The following is a 25983-nucleotide window of genomic DNA, read 5'->3' as shown; positions in this document are numbered from 1 at the left end:
CACCCCTCTGCCGCCTCGTGGAGCGCGCGCTGTCCCCGCTCATTCATTCCATAAGCTCCTGGGCACGGTTCTCAGAAGCAAAGTTGAGGGGTGAAGGAGGGAGCTGGGTCAGGCCACGCCGGAGATGGAGGTCCCCCCGGCCCCGAGGCTGCGTAGAGAAGGCGTCCTCTGAGCGCAAAACAGCCTGGACGGCTTGGAAGCCAGAAGAGAGTGCCCTTGACTAGTGGGGCCGACTTTCTCGCTTCCCCGCCAGAGGTGACAAAGGTCTTTTCCTTTTCCGAGGACCTGAAGACCACCTGGTCAAACTCTCATGGCCCAGAGAGGGGCAGCCACCAGCCCAAGGGCACACAGCACACTCCCCATCCATTCTGCGCCCAGACCCAAATTTCTTTCCTCGCTAGTGCGGAAAGCTGGACTTGAAAGGGGCCCTGTGATGGCCACTTGGTCTGCCTTCTCTTCCCGAAGGGCCCAGCTCCCGTCCTTCTAGCCTTTGTCCAGTCCTCTCCCTGCCAGGAGTGACTGTGTCCCCTTCGCCTTATCCTTCCAGGTTCCAGAGAGAACCAGGCACCTCCTGGAGCATAGGGTCCCCTTGATTTTCTTCCCCCCTCTCTCTTCCGCCTGGACTTCAGCTCCCACTCAGCCCCTTACTAAGTGTGTGTTGACCTCAGTTTGCTCCTCTTTGAAGTGGGCGCAGTAGCTGTCCCTTCCCTGCTGGATGGAGGGCTGTTCTCACCAGCGGGAAGTTCCAGTCTGTGCCCAGAGCTCCTGGCCATCCTCTCTGGATGCCTGGCCCAGCCTCCTCAACTGCGTGCTTCCTCTGGGGCCCGTATATGCCCTCCTGCACGCTGGCTTACATCCACTTCTGTCCTTGTTTCCCGCCTAGAGTCCTACAAGGGCTCTCCACTGCCCTGACCTACAAGTGGGAGCTCCAGTACACAGGTATGCACTCCTGAAACACAGCTGCCACCCGCCCCTCTGCTCCACTCAGAGGTCCGCGGTCTTCTTGCCTGTGCTCCCAGGGTGCTGTCTCTGCCTTGACACCCTCCTCTCAGCTGACTCCATCACTGAGGCGTAACACCTCCTCCAGGAAGCCTTCCCTGACTGTTCGTTCACCTGCTTGAGGGTTGGGGTTGGATGCTTCCCTGGGCCCCCATCAGCACCCAGTTTCTCCATCCCGGCAGCCTTCCCACCACTTCTGGTTCTCCTGGGTGCCCAAGGGCTTCTTGCTGAGGTTGACTCCGCCTCCTCTCCGCAGCCGCCAGGGACGTATCATGATTCTGGAGGGTCCATGCTTGACAAGGAGAGGAACCAGCCCCCTCACCGTGGCCCGGGGCCCTCTGGCTCGGCTCCTGCTGGCCTGGACAGCCCTGCTGTGCGTGGCGGGTGTCCAGGGCCGTTGGGATGGGGCTGTGCAGCCTGCCGGTCTCGGAAGTGTGCGCAGGCGTGGCAGCCCTGGCTTCCTGCAAGGGTGTGTGGTACTCGGGATGCTGAGAGGCCCCTGGGCCTGGGCTGGGCCATCCTGCTGGGTGGGAGAACGAGGCCCAGGGGACGTCCAGCCAGGTAGGGGCTCACCTGCCTCTCCTGCTCTCCTGAAGGCCCAACGTGTGCGGCTCCCGCTTTCACGCCTACTGCTGTCCTGGCTGGAGGACCCTGCCTGGTGGGAACCAGTGTGTTGTGCGTGAGTGCCGCTGCCTTCTAGGGGGCTGGGGGCGGGGGTATGTGGAGTTAAGCCATGAAATTGGCCCTTGCCTCTGTCCTCATGATCCCAAGCCACCCAATCATGTTTCTTTGCCTTACAGCTTTCCTGTGTCTGTCTGCTTGTCAGCCTGTCTTTCTGTCTTGGTCTTTCTCTAAAGTCCCTGTCTCTGTGTCTATCTCTGTCTGTCTTTTTCTCTGTCTCTTTTTGTTTCTCCACCCACACCCTATTCTAGTGGGTCTGGAATCTGCCTCTGTTCGCAAGAGACCTTCCCTCTCACCGCCCGCCTACCCCAGCACAACAGCCAGCAAGCACCCCAGTACCTCCAACTTCTGTCCTTACTGCTCAGTGGTTCAGGCCCAAAGAATACCTCTGTCTACCCGCGGCTCCAGCAGAGCTTCAGTCCTCCGGGCCCGCAGGGGGTGGGAATGGCAGAAGATTTGAATCCTGGCCTTGACCGCACCTGCTGCTCTCCAGCCATCTGTAGGCACGCCTGTGGCCAGGGCTTTTGTTCCCGACCCAACCTCTGTGCCTGTGCTGATGGGAAGCTGGCCCCCAGCTGTGGGGTGAGCCGAGGTGAGCAGGAAGTGACCCCCCACCCCAGGGGCGGGAAGAGGAGGTGAGCAGCTTCTGGAAGCCTCTGGAAGTTTCCAGGCTGGTTTTGCTGAAGGACCAGAGCCAGGCTGGACACTTCTAGTCCCAGAGCCTTGAGCAGCTATCTCAGGTCTTTCCTGTGTGTGCCCTGCTCCCTGCTCACAGGGTCAGGGTGCAGTGTGAGCTGTATGAATGGGGGCAGCTGTCGAGGGGAGTCTTGTCTGTGCCAGAGGGGCTACACAGGCACCGTGTGTGGGCAACGTAAGTACCCCCCATGCACACCTGGGCTTGGGAACCCAGAGGTTAGACCTGTCTCTGCTATCGTCTGCCCACTGCCCACCGGCCCCTCTTCTGGGACCAGGATTGGAGGGGACACACTCATTGTTACAATCTTATCCCTCGGTCTGGGCTGGGTTGTGGGGATTCCTGTGTGAAGAAACGCTCACTCGGGCCTCAGCTCCTTCTACTGTTGGGGAACCTCAGGCCATCCCCTTCCCTTCCTCCACAGCTGTCTGTGACCACGGCTGCCACAACGGGGGCCGCTGCATTGGGCCAAACCACTGTGCCTGTGTTTACGGATTCATGGGGCCTCAGTGTGAGAGAGGTACCAAGCTGAGCATGGGGAAGGGGTCAGCAGGGAAGGGGCACTTCCTGAGACTTGGTTGGACTCCCTGGAGGGTCCAGTAGACATCCTCTCTGCTGTCCTTGCTGCTCAGAAGGGCAGAGAAACTGTCTGCTCCCGGGATGGAAATCAGGGAGGGCTTCCTGTAGGAAGGGGTAAGTTGGAGTTCATGAGATGGACAAGCCCTCTTATGCTGCACCCCTACTGTTGAAGTGACCCCACAGGCTGAGGTGGGAGGAGTCACATGTTGGGAGGTTGTCACCCAGGCAAAGACAGTGGTTGCAATGAGAAGTTGGATGCAGGGCGGCAAGGGATGGAGATAGGGTTGAACCTCAGGTGTGCTCTGAAAACTGAGGGGCAGGTGGGTGCAGGGAAAGGCAAGACACTCAGGTTTAGTGTTGGCTGAGGAACCTGTGGGTCACCAAGGAGGCAGCTGGATACCCAGGTCTGGGGCTGCCACATCTATGGGGTCTGAAGCCCCATGGATATTTGAGGTTCTTGGGGAAGAAAAGGGGGGTGATTTAAGGGTCCGCCAAAGAAATGGAGCCCATCCACCAGCAACAGGGAAGGAGAAGGTGAAAAGGAGTGCGTGACGATGGGGATACCCAGGCCGGTGAACCACCAGAGTGCCTTGCCCAGAAAGGCAAAGACAGGCAGGGCCCTGGGACTGACCCCAGCGCGGGGGCTGCTGCTGAGGCCCATCTGTGACTGGAGCCAGTTTGGGGAGGGTATAGCCACAAATCAGAAGCTGGAGGGGCTATGGGTTGCCTGGGTTCCAGGGTGGGCTTTGGGAAACTGGATTTGGCAAGAAAACAGAGTTGGAATTTGGGCTGACAGAGGGGGAGCGGTTGGGGTGGCTGAGGGAAAGTAAAGGTTAGTGGGGAGGATGAGAGAGGAGGGGCCTGGTGTGGAGGCTGGGAGGTGGGGGCCCCAGAGAGAGGCAGGGCTGGGTGCTAGGCAAGAATGAGTGGGGATTCCAGGGTCCTGGGAGGTTGAGGTGAGAGTCTGGAAACCCTGTTTTGCTTAGGGAAGTCAGGACTGTGTCAGAGCTCCTCTCCATACGGGCCTGGGGGCTGGCTTTGGCTTCTCCTTCTGGGAGGGGCTTCCCTTGGTCCAATGCCAGCCCCTTGATTGGAGCCATCTGGAGCATGGAGCCAGGAAGTCACATCTGGGCCTGTGCCCGGTGGTGGGGGGACTGATGAGACCACCTTCAGCTGGGCGGGGGTTCAGCAATGAAGAATTGTAGGTTCAGAGCATTTGGTGGATGCTGGGTCCCTCCCGGAGTCTGGGAGATTTGGCAGAGCCAGAGGTTGCTCAGGGATGGGACCAGCTCTCTCGCAGGGCGTCCATGGGTCCCTGCCCAAGCCTGCAGGGAGGGTGGGCCTGGGAGAGGGGGGAGAGTCTCCAGACATGCTCTGAGCTCTGTAGGCTTGGAGGTCCTGGCTTCTGTTGGAGGTTGGTTGCACATTGCTTTGGAGAGAAAGGGTTTTGAAAGATGAATAGGAGTTCATCAGGTAAGGGAAAGAACAATGAATAGAGGCTTGGGGTCAGGAAATAAAAACACGAAACCTGGTGTGTTGGTATAGGGAGGCTGGGAAGGTGGCCACAACAGTGGTCCAGGCCAGAGAGGTGGAGGCCTGTGCTGGGCCTGCTGGGATGGAAATGCAGAAGGCGATGGGGGAGGTGGGGCAGGTTGAGGCCAGCTGCCACATCCATCTGCCCTGCAGACTACCGGACAGGGCCCTGCTTTGGTCAAGTGGGCCCTGAGGGGTGCCAGCACCAGCTGACAGGCCTCATCTGCACCAAGACACTCTGCTGTGCCACTGTGGGCCGGGCCTGGGGCTTCCCATGTGAGTTCTGCCCAGCTCAGCCACACCCCTGCCGCCGGGGCTTCATCCCCAATATTAACACGGGGGCCTGCCAAGGTAAGTAGAGGGGGCCAATGCATGAAGACCGAGGTCCTGGGAACCAGGGCTGAGTGGGAACCCTTGGGAGCTTTGGTTTCCTCCTCTGACGGGCCTCTCATCCCCTTGCAGATGTAGATGAGTGCCAGGCTGTGCCAGGCCTGTGCCAGGGGGGCAGCTGTGTCAACATAGTGGGTTCCTTTGAGTGCCGCTGCCCCACTGGACACCAGCTCAGTGAGAACAGCGCCAAGTGTGAAGGTGGGTGACAGGGAGAGGTTCAAGTTGGGACCTCCTCTCTGCTCTGCTCTGAGCGGCTCAGTCAGGAGGAGGAGGTGGGAGAGGGCTGGTGGGGGACCCTGCCTGGCTCTGACCCGGCATCGATCTGCACAGATGTGAACGAATGTCTCAGTGTGCCAGGCCTCTGCTCCGGGGGTGACTGCACCAACACAGTCGGGAGCTACGTGTGCACCTGTCCCCGTGGCTATGCCAGCAGCCTGGATGGCACTCGCTGCCTAGGTGAGCCGGGGCTTGGGGTAGGGTAGGGGGCTGAATGGGCAGATGCCAGGTAGTAGACAGACCCCTTGCTCATCTATCTCTGCAACCTTCTGGCCCTAGGGCTTCTCTAGCCCTTTAATTTCTATGTCCTTCTGTGTGTTTGGACCCTGGTTTCCATCCCCTCAGAAATTCTGACTCCTTACACTTTGGTCTTTATGCTCTCGACCTCAGTCTGCAAGCCCCTCTGGCCCCCACCTCTAAGGCCTTGGCTCTCTGGTCTCTTCTGCTGGTCTCCTGGCTTCAGTGCATTCCCCCTCCCCCATGCCCCTCTACCCCTTGGACTCTATGTCCTTCTGGCTTACTGGCTGGTGGTCATTCTTGCCTTCCTGGCCTCTGCTTCTATGCCCCTCTGCCCCTCTAGCCCCCATCTCTATGCCCCTCTGGTTCTCTGTCCTCCACCCTCCATCTGTATGTCCTTCTGCCCATTGGCTTCACTGGCCCCAGTCTCTGTATCCCTCTTTCCTCTCCTGAAGACTTTTAAAGAAGTACCCATCTTCCCCCACACCCTGTCTTTGAGATAACTGAGGCCCCAAGAGGGGAGGTTTGCTTGAGCCAAATCCACGTGTAGAAGAGATACCCACACCCAGCTCCCCGGACCCCTCATCCGGCCGCCACCAGGGTGGAGGCCTCTGGTCTGTGCCTCCCCTTGGATACCCACCCTCCTGAAATCCCCCACACCCCCCTGGCTGGGGCAGGGGGATCCTTGGGCTCTCTCTCCCCGTCCTGCTGTCTTGATGAGCTGCTCGTTAGACTTTAGAGGCGGCTGACAGGGCTAGCCAGAAACACTTGTGATGCGGTATGGGCAGAGCCTGGGTTTATTGAGGCAAGGTAGGCTTGGCAGGTCTCCAGCGCCACCTGGGCCCCTCAGGCTGGATCTCTACCAGGCAGGACCAAGAATGTTCTGTTTGGTGTTCTGCCAGTATGCCGTGGCCAGTGCCAGACCTATTTATTTCTCCACCTCTCGGGGCCATCTTAGCTGGCATGGTGACTAGCTCTGGGCACGTCCCCTGGATTGTGGGGGCCTTTCCCAGCTACTAAATAGCAGAGCCTAGATTTAAATCAAGGTCAAGTGTCCTCTGAAAATGGGCTTGCAATCAGTTCTGTGTTCCAAGTGACCCAGGGCAAGTTCCTTAACCTCTCTGCTTAGCCTCAGCTGCCTTATGTGTGAATTACTGGCAGTGCTTACCCATTTTACCGTTCACTAACTCAGTCATGTCTGACTCTCTGCAGCCCCACAGACTGCAGCATACCAGGCTTCCCTGTCCTTCACTATCTCCTGGAGTTTGCTTAGACTCATGTCCATTGAGTTAGTGATGCCATCCAACCATCTCATCCCCTGTCAACCCCTTTCCTCCTGCCCTCAATCTTTCCCAGCATCAGGGTCTTTTCCAGTGAGTCAGCTCTTCGCCTCAGGTGGCCAAAGTATTGGAGCTTTGTCCTTCCAATGAATATTGGAAGGACAAAGAATATCCAATGAATATCAGCATCAGTCCTTCCAATGAATATTCAGGGCTGATTTCCTTTAGGATTGACTGGTTTGATCTCCTTGCAGTCCAAGGGACTCTCAAGAATCTTCTCCAACAGCACAGCTCAAAAGCATATGGAGAGGGTTACATATTTATGGAGTGATTCACCCAGGGGCGGAAGTAGGGGGTACCAAGTACACATTCACTAACACAGGGAAGCAGAGAAGTTGGGTTTGTGACCACTTAGCAGAGCTTGATCACAGCAGGTGCTTAATACTTGCATTTTGTCTTATCCTCCCTACTAGAGAGGGAGCTGCTTGGTCATATCCCCGGGGGTTCAGGAACCTGGCTTCCCATCCCTCCTCACTCTCCAGGAGCTGTGTGACCTTGAACAAGTCTGATGACCTCTTCTTGCCTGGGCAGGCACAGCCGCGTTAGAGTGCCAGGGATGATGCTGGAATTGCAGAGCCCTGACTCCTACTCATGCACCTGGGGAATCCTCCCACCCCCGCTGCCAGGTGCATGGGGGTGTGTCTGGGGAGGTAAAAATGCTAGCTGTTTTCTCAGCCTTGGGCAGCTCAGGGGTGGCTACAAGGGCCCTCCATGCTGTTGGAGGGGTTTTTCCACTGTGGGCCACCGGCTAACATTTGTGGGTTATCACACCTTAAAATATGCTCTTTTAGAGTCAGAATCCGAGAAATCTGATCACCGAACAAAGCCATCAAGACATCACAGTGGAAGTGTGTCTGTCGTTTTCGTAGCTGGGGAGCTTCTGCCTCGGTCTCCCCAGGGGCTGCAGCTATCAGTCTGCCAGTCTGCTCCCCTATTGTTCAGTTGCTCAGTTGTGTCTGGTTCTTTGAGACCTGGTGGGCTGCAGCATGCCAGGCTTCCCTGTCCTTCACTCTCTCCCAGAGTTTGCTCAAACTCATGTCCATTGAGTCGGTGATGCCATCCAATCATCTCATCCTCTGTTGCTCCCTTCTGCTCCTGCTCTCAATCTTTCCCAGCATCAGGGTCTTCTCCAACTGAATCAGTTCTTCTCATCAGGTGGCCAAAGTGTTGGAGCTTCGGCTTCAGCATCAGTCCTTTCAATGAATATTCTGGGCTGATTTCCTTTACGATTGACTGGTTTGATCTCCTTGCAGTCCAAGGGACCCTCAAGAGTCTTCTCCAACACCACAGTTCAAAAACATCAATTCTTTGGCATTCAGCCTTCTTTGTGGTCCAGCTCTCACATCTATATATGAATACTGGAAAAACCATAGCCTTGACTAGATGGACCTTTGTTGGCAAAGTAATGTCTCTGCTTTTTAATGTGCTGTCTAGGTTGGTCATAGCTTTTCTTCCAAGGAGCAAGCATCTTTTAATTTCATGGCTGCAGTCACCATCTGCAGTGATTTTGGAGCCCAAGAAAATAAAGTCTCTCACTGTTTCCATTGTTTGCCCATCTATTTGCCATGAAGTGATGGGACCAGATGCCATGATCTTAGTTTTACTGAATTTTGAGTTTTAAGCCAGCTTTTTCACTCTCCTCTTTTACTTTTGTCAAGAGGCTCTTTAGTTCCTCTTCACTTTCTGACATAAGGGTGGTGTCATCTGCATATCTGAGTTTATTGATATTTCTCCTGGCAGTCTTGATTACAGCTTGTGCTTCATCCAGCCCTGCATTTCACATTATGTACTCTGCATATAATTTAAATAAACAGTGACAATATACAGCCTTGACATACTCCTTTCGCAGTTTGGAACCAGTCTATTGTTCCATGTCCGGTTCTAACTGTTGCTATTTGACTTGCATACAGGTTTCTCTGGAGGCAGGTCAGGTGGTCTGATATTCACATCTCTTGAAGAATTTTCCACAGTTTGTTGTGATCCACACAAAGGCTTTGGCGTAATCAATGAAGCAGAAGTAGATGTTTTTCTGGAACTTTCTTGCCTTTTCTATGATCCAGCGCTTTCTAGGTTCGTCATAGCTTTTGCTCCCCTGGTCCCTCTTCAAATTAAAAGCCTCTTGGGTTTCTGTAGAATGCCCAGGGCTGGCAAGCGAGGCCACCCAGCTACAGATCCCAGCATCTCCGTTTGAGTATCCAGCTTGACTTCCCATTGAGGCAACCCCCTGATCCTGGGGTCTTCCTCGGTGTGGTTGAATATCCCAGGGAGCTTACTGACAATGCCAGCATTTGGTATGGGACACTATTGTTTGGCATGAGCCCAAACCTCCTTCTCTGGGGTAATTTGGAAATCTTGGTTTATTACCTCTTGGTTTAAACTTGGTTTAATCCTCTCAGTGAGGATCGGCCATGTGCCAGATAGAGTGTACTCTGCAACATTCTTCTGATATGTGTGCCCTGAGCATCTCTGGTCCGTGGATGGTGAAACTGAGGCGCAGAGAGGCAAGGAGGTCTGTCCTGAAGATGGTGCTGGTGGAGCTGGGATGTGAAGTCTGGTAACTGGTCCTCAGGGTTTCCCAGGTGACTCAGCAGTAAAGAATCTGCCTGCCTGTCAATGCAGGAGATGCAGGTTCGATCCCTGGCTGGGAAGATCCCCTGGAGGAGGGAATGGCTAGCACTCCAGTATTGTAGCCTGGAGAATCCCAAGGATAGAGGAGCCTGGTGGGCTACAGTCCATGGGGTCGCAAAACAGTCAGACACGACTGAACAGTGGCTGAGCACACGTAAACGGCCCTCCCTACCCCTCCCACCCCACCCCCTGCTGCAGACCACCGCGCTGGCACTTGCTTCTCGGTGCTGATTGCAGACCGCTGTGCTGGAGACCTCTCGGGCCACTACACCCACAGGCAGTGCTGCTGTGACAAGGGCAGGTGCTGGGCGGCTGGCCCAGCCCCTGAGCGGTGTCCTCCACGGGGCTCTGGTGAGTGGCTGGGGGTGCCTCCCACCTTCCTCCAGGTTGGGGACCCGGGGGTACAACTGAGGCTTACTTAACTTCCAACCCCACTCCCTTGCAGATGAGTTCCAGCGACTGTGTGCCCCGGGGCTGCCACTCCTGCCTTCCTATCCGGGCCCCTTCGCCAGCCTCCCCGGCTTCGGATCCACTGGTGGTGTGGGTCCTGGCCCAGGGCTGGCACGGCACAGCCCCCACGGCTCCAGTGGTCGTCGGGTTCCCAGCCTGAGCCTTGGAGATGCCAGCATTGGTGAGGACTTGGGAGGAGGGGTCCAAGACCCCTCCAGTGGAAAAGAGGATCCAGGCCTCAGGGTCTGGACTGGGTTTTGGAGTGGGGTCGTGGCCTGGGCAGTGGGGATGGGAGTACTAACAGTGGTCTGGGGATGGGGGCAGATTGGAGATCCCAGCCTCCAAGGCCAAGTTTGAGCTTTGGGTGAGGGTCTAGGGCTGGAATTGGAGAAGGAAATGGCAACCCACTCCAGTATTCTCGCCTGGAGAATCCCTTGGACAGAGGAACCTGGCGGGCTACAGTCCAGGGGGTTGCACAGGGTCAGAGACGACTGAAATGACTTGGCACGCTCACTAGGCCTGGAATGGGGGTCCGGGGTCTCAGGCAAGTGGAGGGTCTGAATTTAGGGCAGGACGCTGGGCTATAATGGGAGAGCCTGGCCATGAGGGCTCTGAGTGTGTGTCTGAACCCAGAGGCAAGGCCCAGCCCTCAGTCAGGCACCCGCCCCCCTCCGTCCCCCCCACCCGCAGGCACCGCCACACTGAACCAGGCCATCGACATCTGCCGACACTTCACCAACCTGTGTCTCAACGGCCGCTGCCTGCCCACCCCTTCCAGCTACCGCTGCGAGTGTAACGCGGGCTACGCGCAGGACGTCCGGGGGGAGTGCATTGGTGAGCGGCGGCTGGGCTGGGGGTGGGGGCGCCCCCTGCCAGCCTCGGGCTCAGAGTCCTCCGCCCGCAGATGTGGATGAATGTGCCAGCAGCCCCTGCCACCACGGAGACTGCACCAACACCCCTGGCTCCTACCGCTGTCTGTGTCATGAGGGTTTTCAGGCGATGCTCACCAAGCAGGCGTGCCTGGGTATGGCCGTCCCTTGGAAGTGGGGGTGCCGGGGGCCTGGCTGGTGGAGCCTGCACCTCTGGCCCGAATTGGAGCCTGGGGGTGCCTGGGAGGACGCCTGCTGACCACCCGCCTGCCTTGCCCCCCACCCCCCCAGACATAGATGAATGCATCGCCAGCAGTGGCCTCTGCCATCACGGCCGCTGTGTCAACACGGAGGGCAGCTTCCAGTGTGTCTGCAATGCAGGCTTTGAGCTCAGCACTGACGGCAAGAACTGTGTGGGTGAGTTGAGGGTGGGCGGGTGGGGAGGGGCTTCTGGGCCTCAGTAGCTGCCTTGTAGTGCCTCCTTACCTCTTTTTAAAAAAGAAAAATATTTTTAAATTTATTTGGCTGCCCCAGGTCTTAGTTGTGGCATGCAGGATCTTTAGCTGTGGCATTCGAACTCTTAGCTGAGGCATGTGGGATCAGTTCTCTGACCAGGGATCGAACCCAGGACCCCTGCATTGGGAGCTTGGAGTCTTAGCCGTTGGGACCACCGAGGGAGTCCCTGCCTTACTTCTTGCGTCTTGCCACACCTGCTCCTTCACTCCATCCTTTCTTTGGGTGGATCCTCTGCTCCCCTTCCTGAGCCCAGCCAGCCCATCGGAGAGCCTTCTTGTGGTCTGTCCACTCTCTACCCATGCCTTCATTCTCCCAGAGGCCTCTGGGGTAAGACTGTGCTGTCTGCTTCTGCCCCTGACACAGCCCCTCATCTGCCTCCAAGAGAGGCGGGTCAGGACCATGGAGAGCTCCTTGGTCTCAGATTCCCTGTGGGGGTGCCCACAGCTTGTGGGGGCCACTAGGGACCCCCTTTGTCCTCTTCCGTCACCCTGTCTGAGACCTGCCTTAATATTCCCTCACTGGGAAGGATATTTTTCCTTTCTGTATTCATTCTTTTTTTTAAATTTATTTTTTTATTGAAGGATAATTGCTTTACAGAATCGTGTTATTTTTTTGCAGTGTTTATCTTTTATTATCAGATAGATTTAGAAAGTTGATTATCAAATTAGCTGTTTTCTTAGCATTAATGTGAAGTACAGAAATTTATTTCCATGCATAAATCATTATTTTTATTTACACTGTTTTTTACTAGTCTGATATCACCTACAGAAATTAATTTTTATTTCTTTGTTTATTTTTTTTCTTTTTTTTTTTAGTTTTTTATTTTTTAAATTTTAAAATCTTTAATTCTTACATGCATTCCCAAATCTTTGTTTATTTTTAACGAGTCTTCATCGCTGTGCTGAATCTCCATCGCTGGGCACAGGCTTTCTCTAGCTGCAGTGAGCAGGGGCTGCTCTAGCTGCTCGTGCACGCGCTTCTCATTTCAGTGGCTTCTCCTGCGCTCTCTCTGGGGAGCACAGGCCCTGGGGTGCACAGGCTTCTGTAGTTGCAGCACATCGGCTCACTAGTCGTGGCTCCCAGGCTCTAGGGCACAGGCTCAGCAGTTATGGGGCACGGGCTTAGTTGCTCCACGGCATGTGGGATCTTCCTGGACCAGGAATTGAACCTGTGTCTCCTGCATTGGCAGGCAGATTCTTCACCACTGAGCCACCAGGGAAACCCTGTCCTGAAATTAATTTTGATTAATTCGAATGATTAATTCATTGTTTCACATTTTACCATCAGGTCTTTAATGTTGCCTTCAGATCTCTGCATAGTCTGTAACCAGTAAGAGTTGATGAAATCATTAGTTGTTTTTTTCTCTTGGTACATATAAACTTTTAAATTAATTTTTAAAATTAAAGTATAGGTGACTTACAGTGTTGTGTTCATTTCAGATGTACAGCACAGTTTCAGATTCTTTTTCTTTATAGGTTATAAAATACTGAGCATAGTTGCTTATGCATTCATTCATTTTTAAAAACCCTTTTAGCATCTTTATAGCTGTATAATTCTCATACCATAAAAGTCGCCTTTTATTTATTTTTATTTTTATTTTTTAAAGTAGCCTTTTAAAGTGTACATTTCAGTGGCTTTTGGTACAAGCATGACCACAGTCTAAGTTTAGAACCTCTTCATCACCTCCTCTGCATTAGCAGTCATTCCAGAATTATCTATCCTCCTTCCTCGCGCCCCCGCCCACCCCTCAGCAGGAGACTAGTCTACTTTCTGTCCCCATGGATTTGCCTGTTCTGGGCATTCTGTATACATGGAATCACACACTTTGTGGCCCTTTGTGACTGGCTTCTTTCACTGATGCATCACATTTTCAGGATCCATCCATGTGGTAGCATGTGTCAGAATACCATTCCTTTTTATTGTCAAATGCCATTCCATTGTATGAGCAGACAACATTTTGTTTCTACCGGCATCACTTGGTGGCTGTTCGGGTTGTTTCCACTTTTGCTATTAAGGATAATGCCGCTGTGGAAGCTCACCCACACATTTAGGTGTGGGCCTTTTATGTATTCTTTATGTTTTTTCCCTCCCTATCTCCATCCCTCCCTCCCTTTCTTCCTTCTTGCTTCAGTCCTTTTTTATTTAACACTGTACTTTGTAAACAAATCGTATCTGCACTGCACCGACTGCCTTCTTTTAAATTAAACTATTTTTTTAAGAGGGGTTTTTGGAAAAAATATTTATTTGGCTGCATCAGGTCTAAGCTGTGTTGCATGGGATTTTCCTTGTAGCATGCGGGATCTTTCGATGCTGCAGACAGGCTCTTGGCTCTGGTGCTTGGGCTTCTCTCTAGTTGTGGGATGCGGGCTCCAGAGCACGCAGGCTCAGTAATTGTGGCACTCCAGCTTGTTTGCCCCACCACAAGTGGGATCCGAGTTCCCTGATCAGGGTCTAACCAGAGTCCCTGGCATTGGAAGGTGGATTCTTAACCACTGGACCACCAGGGAAGTCCCTAGACTATTTTCTTGTTAGCTGATGGCTTTTGCCCTTTCCTTTTTAAATGCAGGTGCGATTCACACAAGATAAATTTAATCATTTAAAAGTGAAAATCTCAGTAATTCCCAATGTTGTGCAACCACCTTTCTTTCTTTTTTTTTTTTTTTGCAGGAAGATAAACATAGCATTTTTAAAGGTTTTCAAAAATAACATTTATTTCTTAAAAGTTAACACTCGCATAATAGGAAACCAAAAAACACAAGCAAAAACTAAAGTCATCCATTAACACAAGCAGTTTACTGTTTGATGTGTCCTTCTAGGTCTCATTCGTGTATTTACACAACTAAGCATCTATTTTTATGTAATAAAGATCATACAGTTATATATTAATAACAAATATCATGATGTGTGAAACAGCATTTTTAAGTGAACAATTTGGTGGCATTTAGGATATTTCCGGTGTCATGCAACCATCATCTCATTTATGCAATTCTTTTTGGCATTTTTAAGAATTATGGCACAATTACACAGCGTAAAATTGACCATTTAAACTCTTTTTTTCCATTATAGTTTATTGCAAAATATTGAATATGTTCCCCGTGCTATACAGTAGGACCTTGTTTATCTATTTTATGTATAGTAGTTTGTATCTTATCCTTTTTAAGGGAACAGTTCGGTGGCATTTTTGTACATTCATAATTTCGTGCAACCACTACCTAATTTTTTCAATGTGTTTTTGCATTTTTTATCGTGGCAAAATATACATAACTTTTTTATTCTTTTGGATGCTCTAGGTTTTCATTGCTGCTCACAGGCTTCCTCTAGCTGTGGCGCATGAGCTTCTCATTGCAGAGCGTAGGCTGTAGGCAGTCGGGCTTCAGTAGTTATGGCACATGTGCTTGGTTGCCCCTTGGCATGTGAGATCTTCCTGGACCAGGGATAGAACCTGAGTTCCCTGCATTGGCAGGCGGATTCTTTACCACTGACCCACCAGGGAAGTCCCTACATAACACGTTCATCATCTTAACCATTTTTAAATGAACAGTTTGGAGGCATTTAGTGAGATGTTGTGCAGTCACCACCTGACTTATTTAAAGGACTTTGAACAACTATTCATGGAGCACCTATGTGTGCCAGGATGGAAGATGCAGATATGAGCTAGTGGTCCCAGTTGGCCTCAGGGGAGTTCACACTCCTGCAACCTAATACCCATGCCAAACTAGTCTCTGACAGCCACGTCTCATCCTATCAGGCTCCCACAGCCCCGGGAGCAGTCCCTGGCAACATGAGGGCCGGGCTGGTGTACCTGGCAGGACTGGCCCAACGAAAGGGTGGGTGCCAGGACCCTGCTGGGACCCAGCCTCTCCTGGTGTCCCCAGACCACAACGAGTGTGCAACCACCACCATGTGTGCCAACGGAGTGTGCCTGAACGAGGACGGTAGCTTCACGTGTCTTTGCAACCCCGGCTTCCTGCTGGCACCTGGTGGCCGCCACTGTGTGGGTGAGAAACTGCAGGCTGGACCATAGGGGACCCCATAGGGATGGGGAAGAAGAGGAGAAGGGAGGGTGGCAAGGGCGGGTGGGGTGTGGGGATGGGGTGGCTGGGACCCGTCGCAGTGCCCCCCCACGACCCCTGCAGACATCGATGAGTGTCAGACGCTGGGCATCTGCATGAATGGTCACTGCACCAACACCGAGGGCTCCTTCCACTGCCGCTGCCTCGGGGGGCTCGCGGTGGGCGCTGATGGTCGAGTGTGCGTGGACACCCACGTGCGAAGCACGTGCTATGGGACCCTCGACCAGGGCTCCTGTGCCCGCCCCTTCCCTGGTGCTGTCACCAAATCTGAGTGCTGCTGTGCAAGCCCGGCCCATGGGTTTGGGGAGCCCTGCCAGCCGTGTCCCCCCAAGAACTCTGGTGAGAGCCTCAGCTGCCCCGCCCCCATGCACTTTCCATGGCCCCGCTTTTGTTTTAGTCCTTGCTTGTGGCTTATAACTGCTGGGGGAAGGAGGGGACAGTGGTGGGGGGGGGGCTTGGCTCCAATGGGGTGGGGTGGATGTCTCTCCCCCAAGAAGAGACAGAAGGAAAACTGTTCTTCCCACTGGAGCAGGCATCTTAGTCCTAGACCCTTGCCCAGCCCCAAGGGGCCACGTCTTGGGCATGGCTTGGCTTCAGCAATGGCCAATGACCGCCCCTCTCTCCCTGTTCCTGGCACCACAGCTGAGTTCCAGGCCCTATGCAGCAGCGGTCTTGGAATCACCACAGATGGCAGAGGTGAGCGGGGTGGGGCTGGGACTGAGGGGCAGGGACGTGGTTGGGAACCCAGTCAGATTACTGGGTTCCACAAAGTATCACAGGCTGGGGGGTCATTCTCCCATAGCTCTGGAGGCTAAACATCCCAGATCAGTGTGAGTAGAGGGGCCTCTTCAGAGGCTGTGAGGAAGAGTCTGTCTCGCACCTCTCTCAGCTTCTGGCACTTAGCTGTTAATCCTTGCCTGGTCGAAGCATCTCCCTGATCTCTGCCTTCATCCTTTTTTTTTTTTTTTGATTTACAATGTTTCTGGTGTACAGCAAAGTGATTCAGGCACTATATATATATATATGATATATATATATACTTTTCAGTATATATATATATATTTTAGTATATATATATACATACAGTTTTCAGATTTTTTGCCCTTATAGGTTATTATACAATACTGAGTTTAATTCTCATGCTATACAGTAGGCCCTGGTCTGTTTTCTGTTTTATATAGGGTAATGTATGTATGTTAGGGACTTCTTCCCAGGTGGCTCAGTGGTAAGGAATCAGTGCAGGAGTCATAGGAGATGAGGGTTGGATCCCTGCGTTGGGACGGTCCCCTGGAGCAGGGCATGGCAACCCACTCCAGTATTCTTGCCTGGAGAGTCCCATGGACAGAGGAGCCTGGAGGGCTACAGTCCGTGGGGTCGCAGAGTCAGACACAACTGAAGTTACTGACCACACATGTAGGCACGTATGTATGTCAATCCCAAACTCCTCGGCCTTGCTCTCGACACAGGGTTCGCCCTGTGTGTCTATGCCCAGACCTCCACTTTTATAAGGATACAATCATATTAGAATGGACTGTATGTCCATCTCCAAATAAAGTCACGTGCTGAGGTGATCCTGGGGATGAGGACACCATCCTTCCCTGTTACAGCCTTCCTGCCTGAGCAACAAATAAAAGGATTTAGGATGCAGCCAGGTTTCCCATCCAGCACTGGGCCATGGGGGCAGGACAGATGTCCAGGGCCCCTCCCTCAGTTAAAGGGTCAGATTCTGGAGCCAAATGCCTGGGTTTAAATCCCAGCCAGCATTCTTTTTTTTTTTTTTTCAGTTTTGACATATGGGGCTGCCTATTCCCTCCCACCTTGGGCTGTGCCATGAGGCTTAGGGGATCTCAGTTCCCCGACCAGGAATTGAACCCACGCCTTGGCAGTGAAAGTGCTGATGCCTAACCGCTAGACCACCAGGGAACTCTCCAGGCCCTACTGTTTACTGATTGAATACTGATCCAGTTAGTCCCCATCTCTGCGCCTCCTTTTCTGTAAAGTGGATATACTAGTAGGTCCCATTTCAGGGATGTTGTGAGAGCAAATGAGTTAAAATACTCGGCACAAAACAGTAAGCATCTTATAACATTAGTGATTATGATCGCGCTTTAAAAGAAATTATGTTGCTGATGTAATAATGTCTGTTCCATGAGTTCCACACTGGGGACAGTTTTGCCACCTCTCATGTGCCATTTGGCAATGTCTGGACAAATATTAGGGAGGGCGCTCTTGGCATCTCATGGGTAGACGCTGGAAATGTTGCTTACATTGCACGGGTTCCCTCCTCCCCCTGCACAAAGCAAAGAATGATCTGGCTCCAAATATCCAAGGTGTTGAGAAACCCTGGTTTCCAGGGAAAGGAGGCAGGGTCTAGGCTGGAGCTCTGTCCCTGGAGGACTTGGCTTCTGGAGCCACCAGGGAGCCAGGGCAGCTGCTGATGCCGTCTTCCTGCTGCAGACATCAACGAATGTGCCCTCGACCCTGATATCTGTGCCAACGGCATGTGTGAGAACCTGCGGGGCAGCTACCGCTGCATCTGCAACCTGGGCTACGAGGCAGTCACGGATGGCAGAGAGTGCACTGGTGAGCGTGCCGGGCGAGTGGACGGGCGGAGAGGGTGCCGCCCCCACTGCACACCCCTCACCCCACTCTTCGGCCCCATCCTCGCCTTGCAGATGTGGATGAGTGCGCCCTCAACAGCCTCCTGTGTGACAACGGGCGGTGCAGGAACAGCCCGGGCAGCTATAGCTGCTCCTGCCCCCAGGGCTTCAGCTTCCGGCCAGACACGGAGACCTGCGAAGGTACAGGGTCCTGGGGGGCACACAGACACGTGCACACACACAAGTACTTATGCACACTGCACACTATGGGTACGCACATGCTGCCAGATGCGTGTATACCTGCACTTACCCACACAGACATGCTCAAAGCCATACATGTATTCATAGTCTCAGTTACCCTCTTAGGTACACACTCACAGTACCCACATTCACACTTATTCTCACTGACGCAAAGAGCCGACTCATTGGAAAATACCCTGATGTGGGGAAAAATTGAGGGCCTGAAGAGGAGGGGCAACACAGGATGAGATGATTGGATGGCATCACTAACTCCGTGGACATGAGTCTGAGCAAACTCCAGGAGATGGTGAAGGGCAGGGAAGCCTGGCGTGCTGCAGTCCATGGGGCCACAAGGAGTCAGACACGACTAAGTGACTGAACAATTCTCGCTCTTTACACATATGCTCATAAACAGAGTTACACCCTCAAAGGCATACCCTTATGCAGACACTCTGACATTCACACACTTGATTATCACTTGATTACACACACCAGTACTCACACAAAACAGACTCACACACCCATATTCACACTCATCGAGTCATAGTCCCACACATCATATACTCTCATGTGCACACTGTCAAAGACACGTGTGTGTCCACATTTTTACCCTTTTGCACACTTAGGCTCACAGCTACACACACTAATATGTGCAGATACTACATGCCCACACAGTTGCGCATTCACACACGTATATATACTCACACACAGGAATATGTGCCCACCCGCCCTCACACACACTTTGTTGCAATGACCTTGTCCATTACAGACCCCTGGGCACTCACAGATACCTGCAAGAGCACGCGCGCGCGCGCGCACACACACACACACACACACACACACACACACACACAGTTAAGCACAAGCCTCCGGCGGACTGCCCCTCCCCCACCACATCCTGGTCTCCTCCCCCTCTGGGTTTCCCTCCTGCCTCTCACTCTCGGCCTCTCTTGTGCCATGACTGACCCTTGCAGAGCCACCGTTCCCCACCGTGCTTGTCCCTGTACACTTTCACCTGTGCGGGCTCCCAGGATCCTGCGTGTCGGCGTGCACGCGCAGGTGCACTGCACAATTTAATGCAAACACACGCCCCTCTGAGCCCGCCCAGTCTGTTCCCTCGCCTTCGGACAGCATGCGCCCCCTGCTGTTGGACTTTGGCAGCGGCAGAGGGGCGGGGCCTCAGGTCGCGTGCAGCTCAGGGATCTGACCCGGGCGGTGGCGGGTTGTCCTTGTAGACATCGATGAGTGCCTGTCCAACCCGTGTGTGAATGGCGTGTGCCGCAACCTGGCCGGCTCCTACTCCTGCGAGTGCGCCCCCGGCAGCCGCCTGGGACCTTCTGGCACCATGTGCCTAGGTGAGAGGCCCCACGGAGCAGCGGGGACCCCGACGCCCGCCTGGGGGAAGTCTGGGTCTCTGCGGGTTAGTATGCAGGTGTGGGCCTGCCAAATAACACAGCCAGCCCCTTCCCGCAGACAGCACCAAAGGCACCTGCTGGCTGAAGGTCCAGGAGGGCCGCTGCGAGGCGAACCTGCACGGAGCCACCCTGCGCTCCGAGTGCTGCGCCACGCTCGGCGCTGCCTGGGGGAGCCCCTGCGAACGCTGTGACATGGGTAATGCCCTGGGGGCGGCTCTGGGGGCTCCCTGGCCATTGAGAGAACCGTGGGGGGGGACAGGTCCCCTGGATCCGGGTGGAGAGAATGACTCCTCTCCCCAATCACAGACCCCGCCTGTGCCCGAGGCTTCGCCCGCGTGAAGGGGCTCAGCTGCGAAGGTAACTCCCCACCCTGTGCACTTCACCGCCACTCCCCCCGCCCCCCCCCCACCTCCAGGAGCAGGCAAGTGTCATGGTGGCTGCCTAAGGCCCTCTCTGAAGTCATTGGAGATCTCCCTCCTTGGTACCCGGGTCTTCCCCACAATCCCCCAGGAGGCTTTCCCACCTCCCCAAGAACCACGTGGTGTCCTGAGCCCCTAGGGAGCCAGCTCCCTGGGAGCCTCCAGCTCTGGCTTCTCCTTGCTCGCTGCTCCCTAGATGTGAATGAGTGTGAGGTCTTCCCTGGTGTCTGTCCCAATGGGCGCTGCATCAACACCGCGGGCTCCTTCCGCTGCGAGTGTCCAGAGGGCCTGATCCTGGACACCTCCGGCCGGCTGTGCATAGGTGAGTGTGGGCCTGCAGGGTCTTGTGCAGGGCCGCCTGCTCTTCCTGCACTGCCTCCACTCCCAACAGCTGGAGGCCCTCCCTAGGGACAGGTGGGGTCTTGGGTGTCCTCTTGGACTCTGCCCACCCCCTTGCTAATGTGTCTCCAAAGACATTTGTTTTTTTGGAGGGGTTGGATCCCCTTAATCAACTGCCCTTCTAATGAAGCTCACTGCAAATGGTACAATCTCATGGAATGTTACCTACCACTTTGGTATATACTTTCTTGCTACCAAACAAGGTTTACAGGACGTGGATTTGAGCACGAGGCACCTGCCTCTATCATGAGTGGTAATTCATGCCTGCAGCCCTTTCTCAACATCCAGGGCTCAAACCCTCACCCTGAATGGCCTGCCCTCAGGCTCAAAGGCTCTGAAATATTTTCCCCCTCAAGGAGGGCTTCTTACTTTACACCATCAACATCTTGAACAGGACATTTCTTGGCCAAAAGCATCCGCCAGCCAGCAGGTAGGGCTCTGCATTCTATCAGTTTTTCCTCCCATAGTAACATTAACCCATTAGTGGCCTCCTTGGTGGCACCATGGAGCCTGATCAACAGAAGGCAGATGGACCCTGATGACGCTTTTCAACTTCAATTTCCTTCTAAACTGAGCTTCAGGTGTGCATTGGGTTTTCTTGCTGATTCCAGAGTGTGAGCAAGGAAAGAAAGTAGCCGAGTAAAGAAAAAATAAAAATGTTGCTGAATTCACAGCCAGGTGAAATGCTGTCTGAGCAGCCCTGGACCCAGGAACTTAAGACGGATCCCTGTGTGTCATGGCAGTTCTGTTTATCTTTGTTTTTTCTAGAGATTCTGTAACAGGGTCTCATTCTCAAATGGATCCACTTAAATGTATGTTCCTTTTGCAAGGAGTGAAAAATTGTCCTAGTCTAGGGGTCAGCCAGTTGTTTCTGCAAAGGGCCAGAGAGTAAACATTTTCAGCTTTAGGAGCCTCAGAATCTGTTGCAGCTACTCAGCTCTACCGTGTAGGACAGAAATAAATGAATGTGACTGTATGTCAATAAAACTTTATTTACAAAAACAGCAGGCAGCTGATACCCTGGGCGGTAGTTAACCAGCCCCAGTCTTAGACCATCGTGTCTGGTATTGAGGAAGCCTTATCCATTGCCAGATTATTCTGGGGAGGTTTTAAAAATTAAACACACACACTCTGGAGCCAGGTGGCTTGGTTTGAATCTATCTCTACCTCTTACTGTGTGACCTCAGGCCAGCTACCTAACCCGTCTCTGCCTCGGTTATTCTTGCCTGTAAAACAAGCATGATGATAGCCGTTTTCCTCTTGGTGTTATTTTAAAGACTAAATGGGTTGATGAGCTTAGAACAGTGCCCAGCACATAGCAAGCACCTAGCAGTGCAACTTATTATTAAAATGTAACTTTGGGGGACTGCCCTGGTGGTCTAGTGGTTAAGACTTTGCCTTCCAGTCCAGGGGGTACAGGTTCCTTTCCTGGTCCAGGAGCTAAGACCGCACATGCCTCTCAGCCAAAAAGCCAAAATATGGAACAGAAGCAATATTGTAACAAATTCAATAAAGACCTAAAAATGGTCCACATCAAAAAAAAAAATCTTTACAAAATTTTTGTTTTTAAAAAATGTAACTGCTGGGTTATACCCTTATTCCAGTCTAACTGTTGGGAATTCCCTGTGGTCCAGTGGTTAAGACTCAGCTGTTTTAACTGCCAATGCCCTGGGTTTGATCCCTGGTCAGGGAACAAAGATCCCACAAGCCCCACAGTGTGGCCAAAAAAAAAAAAGTCACTTGGAGGACATGGACTGTCAGCTGAGGAATTCAGTCTCCCCACTGGGGAGGACGTTTCGGACGACACTGCCAGTCCTGGCAGCCAGAGTGTGGCAGAGGTGGGACCGGTGACCACCCCTCCTTGCAGACATGCGCCTGGAGCTTTGTTTCCTGCGTTGGGAGGAGGACGAGTGTGGGGCTGCCCTGCTGGGCAAGTACCGGATGGACGTCTGCTGCTGCACCATAGGGGCCGCGTGGGGCACCGCGTGCGAGGCGTGCCCTGAGCCCGAGTCCCTGGCTTTCACCAGCCTGTGTCCCCAGGGGCTGGGCTTTGCCAGCCGGGACTTCCTGTCGGGCCGTCCCTTCTATAAAGGTGCGTTTGGGCTTGGGGAGCCTGGGTGGAGGATGGGAAGAGGGCAGAGCGTGGGCAGAGGCCTGGAGGTGGGAAGCAGGTTTAGGAGAGACCAAATATCCGTGACCAGAGGGGTGAACACTCAGGAGGCAGGGGACTCAGGGACGTGGAATAGTGTGCCGTTTTGTACTCCCGCGCTGCAGATGTGAACGAGTGCAAAGCCTTCTCTGGGCTGTGTGCCCATGGCACTTGCCGCAACACCGTGGGCAGCTTCCGTTGCTCCTGTGCGGGGGGCTTCGCCCTGGATGCCCAGGAGAGGAACTGCACAGGTACGTACCTGCCTCTGCCTCCTTGGCAGGTGCCTGCAGGGACAGGGGGCCACAAACTAGAGGCGCCTAAAAGGCAAGAACTGGCCTTTTTCTGCCTGCCTATCTGCTGTGTGACCCAGGGCAGCTCAATACCCTTTTTGGGCCTCCAGGATCCCAGCTATAAAAAGACGGGCTGGCAAAAGATGGCAGTAGTGGTAAAGAACCCTCCTGCTAATGTAGGAGGTAAGAGACACAGGTTCGATTCCTGAGTCAGGAAGATCCCCTGGAGAAGGGCATGGCAACCTACTCCATTGTTCTCATCTGGAGAATCCCATGGACAGAGGAGTCTGGCGGGCTGCAGTCCATAGCATTGCAAAGAGTCAGACATGAATGAAGCAACTTGGCATGGCAAAGTGACCTCCACCAACTTCCCTGGTAGTCCTTTGGCTAAGACTCCATGCTTCCAATGCAGGGGTCCTGGGTTCAATCCCTGGTCAGGGAACTAGATCCCACATACCTCAACTGAAAGATCCTGCATGCCTCAACTAAGACCCAATGCAGCAAGTAAATAAATTGATTAATTTAAAAGAAAAATGACCTCCAGGGGCCGCCGGGCTGGAAAGAAATTCCCTGCTTTCATCTGGGGGTGCAGTCACAGCACCTCCATTTCCCTGGCTCTGTTCAGCGCCTTGGGGCTCCCCTGCCGCCCTGGGTGTCTGCAGACATGGAGGCCCAGCCCATGTCCACTGTCTCCACAGACATCGACGAGTGCCGCATCTCCCCTGACCTCTGTGGCCAGGGCACCTGTGTCAACACCCCGGGCAGCTTTGAGTGTGAGTGTCTCCGTGGCTACGAGAGTGGCTTCATGCTGATGAAGAACTGCATGGGTAGGCAGCCACCCCAGTGCCCGTGGGTCTTGGGGCCGAGCTGAGGAGTGGGGTGGGAGGACACTGCTGTGTTGGATGTGAGTGGAGGGGGCAGGAGTAGAGAGAAGCCATGATCCAGCTGGGACACAGCAGGTGTGGGTGTCATCCCTGAAGACTGCCAGACACCAGGTCTGGCATTCAGAGAATCATGGGGACCAAGATTTGGGTAGCGTCTCCCAGGGTGGGGGTAGCATGAGAAGAGGAGAGGGCCCTGGAAGGAGGAGCTTCTTCCCTTTTCATTTTTCTCATTCATTCAGTGAACGTCTCACATGCATCCACTCGGGGGAACTATGGAGAGCTTGGATACAGGGGGCCATTTCCTTGGAGCTCAGGACCTAATAGGGAGGATAAAATAAATCCCTAGACAAACAGAGAATAAACAGCCACTGTCAGAAGCACTTGAAAGGGCTCTGTGGTGCAGTGTGAGCTGAGAACCCCAGGGATGTATCCCATTCTGTGGGGCCAAGAGAGTGGGAGTAATTGTGAAGGGCTGAACAGTTGTGTGGAGGAAGAACAGTATGTGCAGAGGCCCTGGGGTGGATGTGAGGGATGGAAGGAGCTGCTGTGGGGAGGAGGGAAGGTGAAGGGGGAACAGTGTGTGCAGAGGCCCTGAGGTTGACATGAGAGATGGGAGGAAGCCCCTGAGGCTGGAGTGGGAGGACAGTGGTTAGAGGAGTGGTGAGGCCCCTGGTTCCATGTACTGATGCCCGCTGGGGCTGGGCCTTGCCTTCCCCCTGTCACTTCTGGGGTGGGGAGGGCATTCCTCAGGGCCTCCTTCAGCTCCAGGAATGTCAGCCTGTGTTCCTGAAAACTCTGAGAATTCCAGCTTCCCTCCCATTCTGACTCCCCTCGGTCATCCACACCCCAGGGCGACAGGGTTGGGGGATGGGGGCAACAGGGGGGAGCTTCCATGAGCCCCATCACACCAACCTGGGTCAGCATCTCACACCTCCTCTCTCTCTCCACATGCCCAGATGTGGATGAGTGTGCCCGGGACCCGCTGCTGTGCCGGGGAGGCACCTGTACCAACACAGATGGGAGTTATGAGTGCCAGTGTCCCCCTGGACATGCGCTGGCGGCTGAGGGCACTGCCTGCGAAGGTGAGCGTGGCTCGCAAGAGGGAGAGGATACGAGTATGTGTGTTTGTGCATCTCCCTGAGTACACACTTGTGTATTTGTGTGCACGAGTGGTCGCATGCATCGGGTATTGGGAGAACGCATTTGCGTGTGTTTTTGTGTGAAAACAGAAAATCGAATGTGTGAGTGTGGGTCACTGTGCACCTATGCGAAGTGTCACTTGTGTGGTTGTGAGATGGAAGGAGTGTGTATTTGTGTGTCTGTGTGAGCATACAGGTGTGTTTCTGGGAATGCGTCTGTCCAAGAGTGAGTGTGTATTGGTGTTTGTGTGAGTCTGTGAGTGTGTAAGTGTCTACACAAGGATGATTGTTCTTATGTAAGGCGATGGAAGTGGTTATCTGTGTGTCTACATAAGCTTGTGAGAGAGTGTGTGTCTAAGTGTGGGCATGTGTTCGCACACCGGTGGGTGTGTTTGTGGAGGGGCTGTGTGCATGTAGGTGCATCTGTTGAGCATGTGTTTGTATGTGTGTACGCAGGGGTTGGGGCTTCCCCAGTGGCTCAGCGATTAAGAATCTGCCTGCACTACAGGAGACATAGGAGATGCAGGTTTGATCTCTGGGTCATGAAGACCCCCTGGAGGAGGGCATGGCAACCCACTCCAGTATTCTTGCCTGGAGAATCCCATGGACGGAGGAGCCTGGCAGGCTACAGTCCACGGGGTCACAAAGAGTCAGACACGACTGAAGCGCCTTAGCACGCATACACACAAGAGTTGTTTGTGAGTCTGCCTGAGTGGATAAGAAAACGTGACGCAAGGGCATGTCCCATGCAATGCAAGGTGTGCAGATGTGTTTATGAGTGGGCGTGAGGTGTGATTGTGAGTCTGAGTGTGCATGTGGCTGTGCAGATGTGTGTCTACTGAGGGTGGTTGTGTTTACATGCGAATAAGTGTGAGGGTGTGCTGCTGTGTGAGCTGTGTGCATGTGGCTGTGTGGATCAGGTTGTGGGTCTGTCTCCTGAGGGTGAGTGTGTATCAGGGGTGTGTTTTGGGTGTCTTGTGAGTGTGCACCTGGGTGGATGTGTGGATCAGGGTGAGGTGCCCTTTTGTACTGGGCTTCCCCAGTGGCTCAGCGGTAGAATCCACCTGCAGTGCAGGAGACGTAAGAGACACAGGTTCGATCTCTGGGGCAGGAAGATCCCCTGGAGGAGGGCATGGCAACCCACTCCAGTGAATCCCATGGACAGAGGAGCCTGGAGGGCTGC

General features: G+C 53.7%; 1 protein-coding gene across 6 annotated transcripts in view; it reads left to right on the top strand.

Annotated features, from left to right (window-relative positions):
* The window catches only part of FBN3 (fibrillin 3), a 69791-nt gene that overhangs the window by 562 nt on the left and 43246 nt on the right, over positions 1–25983 (top strand). For 5 of the 6 annotated variants that reach the window (XR_009600637.1, XR_006059860.2, XM_042250026.2 and 2 more), the window contains exons 2-28: positions 884–939; positions 1256–1468; positions 1596–1678; positions 2174–2272; positions 2456–2551; positions 2799–2894; positions 4640–4837; positions 4949–5074; positions 5207–5332; positions 9556–9708; positions 9803–9988; positions 10498–10641; positions 10712–10831; positions 10968–11093; positions 15068–15190; positions 15329–15604; positions 15908–15961; positions 17723–17848; positions 17941–18066; positions 19341–19460; positions 19579–19716; positions 19827–19877; positions 20136–20261; positions 22206–22430; positions 22613–22738; positions 23476–23604; positions 24618–24743. Coding sequence is in view for 4 of the 6 variants with exons in the window: in XM_042250026.2 (XP_042105960.1) it covers positions 1272–1468; positions 1596–1678; positions 2174–2272; positions 2456–2551; positions 2799–2894; positions 4640–4837; positions 4949–5074; positions 5207–5332; positions 9556–9708; positions 9803–9988; positions 10498–10641; positions 10712–10831; positions 10968–11093; positions 15068–15190; positions 15329–15604; positions 15908–15961; positions 17723–17848; positions 17941–18066; positions 19341–19460; positions 19579–19716; positions 19827–19877; positions 20136–20261; positions 22206–22430; positions 22613–22738; positions 23476–23604; positions 24618–24743 (3496 nt within the window). In the remaining 2 variants the exon portion in view is untranslated. Of the gene's footprint in view, positions 1–883; positions 940–1255; positions 1469–1595; positions 1679–1799; positions 2273–2455; positions 2552–2798; positions 2895–4639; positions 4838–4948; positions 5075–5206; positions 5333–9555; positions 9709–9802; positions 9989–10497; positions 10642–10711; positions 10832–10967; positions 11094–15067; positions 15191–15328; positions 15605–15907; positions 15962–17722; positions 17849–17940; positions 18067–19340; positions 19461–19578; positions 19717–19826; positions 19878–20135; positions 20262–22205; positions 22431–22612; positions 22739–23475; positions 23605–24617; positions 24744–25983 lie in introns of those variants that run through there. The other variant, XM_042250027.2, reaches the window with a different exon arrangement.

The sequence above is a fragment of the Ovis aries genome, chromosome 5 (assembly GCF_016772045.2).
Source record: "Ovis aries strain OAR_USU_Benz2616 breed Rambouillet chromosome 5, ARS-UI_Ramb_v3.0, whole genome shotgun sequence".
In the NCBI taxonomy this organism is placed as follows: Eukaryota; Metazoa; Chordata; class Mammalia; order Artiodactyla; family Bovidae; genus Ovis; species Ovis aries.
Note: the sequence above shows the minus strand (reverse complement) of the source record. Positions and strands in the feature narration are given on the sequence as shown.